The sequence below is a fragment of the Scylla paramamosain genome, chromosome 29 (genome assembly GCF_035594125.1).
Source record: "Scylla paramamosain isolate STU-SP2022 chromosome 29, ASM3559412v1, whole genome shotgun sequence".
Lineage (NCBI taxonomy): Eukaryota > Metazoa > Arthropoda > Malacostraca > Decapoda > Portunidae > Scylla > Scylla paramamosain.
Window position 1 is genome coordinate 2,825,821 of NC_087179.1, and position 6,597 is coordinate 2,832,417.

Below are 6,597 nucleotides of genomic sequence, written 5' to 3' on the forward strand. Positions count from 1 at the left end.
GTTAAGTAGTCATACAATTTCTTATTTGGTTAGGAAAAGGTAAAAAATGTTGGCCGTATCTCCAAGATGGTCAGGAATACAACAATTGCTCTAGGTCGTGGGCGATAGCTAAAGGCTAGTTGACCAGGATGGTCAGTAAAGGAATAGGAAAGCCAAAGCTGGTGGTGAACATTGAAGTCTCCAATGATGGAGATCTCCGCAAAAGGGAAGAGAGTCAGAATGTGTTTCACTTTGGAAGTTAAGTAGTCACAATTTCTTATAGTCAGAGGAGTTAAGTGATTGGCATAAAACACAAGTAAAATTAGTCTGAGAATGACTCTGTAGGTGGAAAACTCGGGAGATTCAAGAGCGTGGGCACGAGAGCAGGTTAATTCGTTGGGCACATAGACGCAACATCCAATTTTGAAATGAAAATGAGGATAGAGAAAGTTAGAGGGAACAGAGAAGGGGCTACTCTCAGTAGCCTCAGACACCTGTGTTTCAGTGAGGAAAATAAGAAGAGGTTTAGTAGAGGTGAGGTGGTGATCTAGAGAATGAAAATTATATCTAAAACCGCGAATGTTACTGAAGATAATGAAGAAAAAGTCGAGGACGGGGTGTCAAGACACTTAAGGCTGATACCAGAAGAGCATTCAGACCTGACGACATTTGTGTTCCGCTCCCGAGATGAGGACTCCGAAGCTGATGATGTATGCATGTGGGTATGTAGAAGAATGTTAGTGTTGACAAAGCCCAATATGCTTGCTACTCTTTCCCAATTGTTGCCGATAGCTTCTTCAGAATTTTGATGGAGTCCTGCTATTGCAGGGCAATGGAGGATGTAGTGAGTGAAAGTCTCAATGGGGTGCACAGGCAGCGAGGGCAAGGCTCAGGCTCAGTCCCAAACACAGTTTGCTGTGTTACACCAGGAGGCAGATCTGGATCCTTCATCAACAGCGTTAATGAGCTTTTGGTGGGTTTGGGAGAAAGCTGCCCTGTCGATTGTCTTTTTAATGCAGGTGCTGTGGATTACATCAAAGGTGACAAAACGGCTCCATTCCAGCTGTCATTGCTGTCGATTCGGCCTTCTCGTTCCCTGCAACGCTTACATGGCCCGGAACCCAGTTGTCACAATTGTCCCGTCTCTGTAGAGGGCAAAGAGGACTGGTGTTGCTGGATGCTAGAGATGAGCTAGTGGTTATCGTGCGAGTATCGTTGTTTCAGTGTTCGGAGTGCTGTGAAGGAATCAGTAGAGATGTGGATTTCGCTTGTAGGGTGTTGGTGGGCGTAATGTAAAGCGAAGAGGATGGCAAATAATTCAGCCTAGAAGGCAGAGACATGGTCAGGCAGATGGTGTGCAATGGTCGCCTCCCCACAGACATATGCTGTTCCGATGGATCCGTTGGGTCCAGGTGATCCGTATGTAAAGAATAGCCAGACACATGGGTTTCCAGCAGTGGCGATTTCTTCAAGAGTTTCTTGCCAGAGAAGTGAAGGGAGCAATACTTTGGATCAAGGGAGGGTGGAATCTTTGGTGTTGATTTTTGGTGTCCAGGAAGGAGGCGGATGGAAGGCAGGGAGGGGGATGTCGGGTCCGGAGTGGACGTCATCGTCGATACCCAAGATTCGTGCTGCGTCAGCGGCAGCATGTCGCCATTAGAGTGGCAAGCTGGAGGAGACTGGAAGGCATGGATATAGTGAGTTGCGAGCTGGGAATCCGGCCACCGTCAGATATATAGCATCATGGAGATGGATGACCTGGCGTATATCCGGTGATGCAGAAACGGAAGGCCACATTCTTCTCTTGGGGTGATGGTGGATGTCCAACAAGGGGCTCCGAGTATCATCCTTAAAGCCTCGTTCTGCACTACCTTGAGGGATCGGAAGGAGGATGGTAGTCCGGGGAGACGAGGGGCGCAGTAGCCGACCAAAGAGCGAATTGCTGCACCATACAGGTTTCCCTTTACTGTAGCAGAGGCTCCCTTCTGCTGCTGTAACATGTACCGGAGCATATGGTTCGTGCATCCGAATGTTTCCTGATGTAGTGTGCCTGGGTCGTGAACGTGAGCCTGTCTAACCAGACCCCGAGGTATTAATGGCCGGAGGTGTGCAGCAGGGATCGTTTCCATGACCTAGCGGTCTGTCGAGAGGTGGAAGGCCAAAAGTCATATATCGGGTTTTGCTGGTGTTGATTTTTAAGCCAGGAGTGGCGCACCGTTGTTTAAGAACCTCTAGAGCTCGTGATGCAACAAATTGAGGAGGCAATAGACACCTGCCGAAACGATAATTACTCCCAGTGAGGTCTAACGCACTGTTCAGGGGGTGCTGTGAACAGCTGTGACCTCACTGAACGTTTCCCTTTGTGTCTCACAACACAAGGGGGCAGTCACAGCCTGCCCTCTAAAGACAACTCTCTTCCTCCACACAAAACTACAAGCACCTAATAACACACACACCCTTCACTCAAAAATTTTAAAATCATCATGGTGACTCCTACACCAGCCTCGGAGTCCCCATCTGGGAAGGGGACCATAAATGTCCCCAGGTCGGACTGCCTTTCTGTCGACGACCCTAAGTGTCTTGACACCCCCCTCAACTTTTTCTTCATTAACTTCTGCAACATTCGCGGTCTAAGATCTAATTTTCAATCTGTAAAACACCACCTCTCCTCTTCTAAACCTCATCTTCTTTTCCTCACTGAAACTCAGGTGTCTGAGGCAACTGACAGTAGCCCCTTTTCTGTTCCCTCCTACTTTCTCTATCCTCATTTTCGATCCAAAGCTGGATGCTGCGTTCATGTGCGCAATGACTTAACCTGCTCTCGTGCCCACGCTCTTGAATCTTCCGAGTTTTCCACCATCTGGCTACGACTACAGAGTCACTCTCATACTAAATTTATCTGTGCTGTAAACCTCTCACCTAACTCCTCTGACTATAAGAAATTCTTTGATTACTTAACTTCCAAAGTGGAGCACATTCTGACCCTCTTCCCTTTTGCAGAGATCTCAAATACTTGGAAACTTCAATGTTCACCACCAGCTTTGGCTTTCCTCTCCCTTAACTGACCATCCTGGTGAACTAGCCTACAACTTTGCTATCCTCCATGACCTAGAGCAATTGGTGCAACACCCTACTCGTATTCCTGACCGTCTTGGAGATACGCCCAACATTCTTGACCTTTTCCTGGCCTCTAATCCTCCCGCTTATGCTGTCACCCTTTCTTCTCCGTTGGGCTCCTCCGATCACAATCTCATATCTTTATCTTGTCCTATCACTCCAATCCCTCCTCAGGATTCCCCTAAGCGAAGGTGCCTCTGGCATTTTGCCTCTGGTAGTTGGGGGGATCTGAGGAGGTATTTTGCTGATTTTCCTTGGAATGACTACTGCTTCCGTGTCAGAGACCCGTCTTTGTGTGCAGAGCGCATAACAGAGGTGATAGTGTCTGGCATGGAGGCATACATTCTTCACTCTTTTTCTCGTCCTAAACCTTTTAAACCTTGGTTTAACACAGCTTGTTCTCGTGCTATACATGATAGAGAAGTGGCCCACAAAAGGTACTTAAGCCTTCCATCACCAGAATCTCATGCACTTTATATTTCTGCCCGGAACCATGCCAAGTCTGTTCTCCAACTAGCCAAAAACTCCTTCATTAACAGAAAATGTCGAAACCTTTCAAGATCTAACTCCCCTCGTGATTTCTGGCATCTAGCCAAAAATATCTCCAATAACTTTGCTTCTTCTTCTTTCCCTCCTCTGTTTCAACCAGATGGCACCACTGCTATCACATATATTTCTAAAGCTGAACTCTGCTCAAACCTTTGCTAAAAACTGTACCTTGGACGATTCTGGGCTTGTTCCTCCCTCTCCTCCACCCTCTGAATACCTCATGCCACCTATTAAAATTCTTCGCAATGATGTTTTCCATGCTCTCGCTGGCCTAAACCCTCGGAAGGCTTATGGACCTGATGGGGTCCCTCCTATTGTTCTCCGAAACTGTGCCTCCGTGCTTGCACCTTGCCTAGTCAAACTCTTTCAGCTCTGTCTTTCAACATCTACCTTTCCTTCTTGCTGGAAGTTTGCCTACATTCAACCTGTTCCTATAAAGGGTGACCGTTCTAATCCCTCAAACTACCGTCCTATTGCTTTAATTTCCTGCCTATCTAAAGTTTTGAAACTATCCTCAACAGGAAAATTCTTAAACATCTATCACTTCACAACCTTCTATTTGATCGCCAGTATGGGTTCCGTCAAGGCCGCTCTACTGGTGATCTTCTGGCTTTCCTTACTGAGTCTTGGTCATCCTCTTTTAGAGATTTTGGTGAAACTTTTGCTGTTGCCTTGGACATATCAAAAGCTTTTCATAGAGTCTGGCACAAAGCTTTGATTTCCAAACTACCCTCCTACGGTTTCTATCCTTCTTTCTGTAACTTTATCTCAATTTTCCTTTCTGACAGTTCTATTGCTGCTGTGGTAGACGGTCACTGTTCTTCTCCTAAATCAATTAACAGTGGTGTTCCTCAGGGTTTTGTCCTGTCACCAACTCTCTTCTTCTTATTCATCAATGATCTTCTAAACCAAACTTCTTGTCCTATCCACTCCTACGCTGATGATACCACCCTGCACTTTTCCACGTCTTTTCATAGACGTCCAACCCTTCAGGAGGTAAACATATCACGCAGGGAAGCCACAGAACGCCTGATTTCTGATCTTTCTAAAATTTCTGATTGGGGCAGAGCAAACTTGGTATTGTTCAATGCCTCAAAAACTCAATTCCTCCATCTATCAACTCGACACAACCTTCCAGACAACTATCCCCTCTTCTTCAATGACACTCAACTGTCCCCCTCTTCTACACTGAACATCCTCGGTCTGTCCTTTACTTATAATCTGAACTGGAAACTTCACATCTCATCTCTAGTTAAAACAGCTTCTATGAAGTTAGGTGTTCTGAGACGTCTCCGCCAGTTTTTTTCACCCCCCCAGCTGCTAACTCTGTACAAGGGCCTTATCCGTCCATGTATGGAGTATGCTTCACATGTCTGGGGGGGTTCCACTCATACTGCTCTTCTAGACAGGGTGGAATCAAAAGCTTTTCGTCTCATCAACTCCTCTCCTCTAACTGACTGTCTTCAGCCTCTCTCTCACCGCCGCAATGTTGCATATCTAGCTGTCTTCTACTGCTATTTTCATGCTAACTGCTTTTCTGATCTTGCTAACTGCATGCCTCCCCTCCTTCCGCGGCCTCGCTGCACAAGACTTTCTTCTTTCTCTCACCCCTATTCTGTCCACCTCTCTAACGCAAGAGTTAACCAGTATTCTCAATCATTCATCCCTTTCTCTGGTAAACTCTGGAACTCCCTGCCTCTTTCTGTATTTCCACCTTCCTATGACTTGAATTCCTTGAAGAGGGAGGTTTCAAGACACTTATCCATCAATTTTTGACCACTGCTTTGACCCTTTAATGGGACTGGCATTTCAGTGGGCATTTTTTTTATTAGATTTTTGTTGCCCTTGGCCAGTGTCCTTCCTACATAAAGAAAAAAAAAAAATGGTGTTTACGCCGTGGCATGAAGAGAGCCCGGTCGTCGGCGTACACTAGGAGTTGGACTCCGCTACCGTAAGTTTCAGTGGTGAGCTCTTCCATCAAAATATTGAAGAGAAACGGGCTGAGGCAACTGCCTTTTTTTTGGGGGGGTGCCCAGGCTGAAATGTCAGCGAGCACTTGTATTTATACAAGAGGGGAGAGCGTGGTGCTTGGTAATTGGCTGACGGACGCTTGCTATTGGCGCAGTACCATCTTGCTTGGAAACCTTCCAGTCACGCAGAAGCACCGCCACCTGCCTTCTAACACTCCTGAGAGCACTGCGCTCACGCTCAGCGATCGTGATCTTCCTATATCTGGAAAAGGGCAACGAGCTGACAAATCCTCTTGCCATTCTTGAGGCCTTGGGCAGGAAAGGGGTCCGGGCCCACCTCCTCCGCTGGCTTTCTGAATTCCTCACCAACCCCAGTGCCCAGGTCTCCTTCCAGGGACACGTGTCGACACCACATCCATACAACCTGGGCACCCCCCCCAAAAAAGGCAGTTGCCTCAGCCCGTTTCTCTTCAATATTTTGATGGAAGAGCTCACCACTGAAACTTACTGTAGCGGAGTCCAACTCCTAGTGTACGCCGACGACCGAGCTCTCTTCATACCACGGCGTAAGCACCAATTTGTTGCATCACGAGCTCTAGAGGTCCTTAAACAACGGTGCGCCACTCCTGGCTTAAAAATCAACACCAGCAAAACCCGATATATGACTTTTGACCTTCTACCCCTCTTCTAATTTCACCCATACTGTCTATCCACACTCCCTTATTTCCCTTATTTCCCAACACCACACGACTTCCTGCTGGCAGCCGAACAATAAACACTTCAGCCCTGCTCTCTACAGGCAACAGCTCGCCGGACTTGAGCTGCTCTGCCCCGCTCTCTGCTCCACCTCTGCTTCTTGGACATGTCAGGCTGCTCTTGTACCTTAGCTACTGTGCAACCTGACAAGGCTAATGTCCTTGGAGCGGTGCCCCTAGACTGGAGTTTGCCTTCCCTGTCCAGAACTGGAAGTCCTGCACACGAG

General features: G+C 47.3%; 1 protein-coding gene across 1 annotated transcript; it reads left to right on the forward strand.

Annotated features, from left to right (window-relative positions):
• The first annotated feature begins 2,008 nt into the window (after window positions 1-2,008).
• LOC135115598 (uncharacterized) lies at window positions 2,009-6,306 on the forward strand. The gene is made up of 2 exons (XM_064032533.1): window positions 2,009-2,042; window positions 5,858-6,306. The coding sequence occupies exons 1-2, from the start codon at window positions 2,009-2,011 to the stop codon at window positions 6,304-6,306; spliced, it is 483 nt and encodes a 160-aa protein (XP_063888603.1).
• The last annotated feature ends 291 nt before the right edge of the window (window positions 6,307-6,597 follow it).

Bases quoted from the DNA above. Each gene is read 5' to 3' on its own strand.
- LOC135115598 (XM_064032533.1), top strand. From the start codon at position 2,009: ATGTTTCCTGATGTAGTGTGCCTGGGTCGTGAAC. The intron at 2,043-5,857 runs GTGAGCCTGTCT...GCTCACGCTCAG, and splicing joins AGTGTGCCTGGGTCGTGAAC to CGATCGTGATCTTCCTATAT.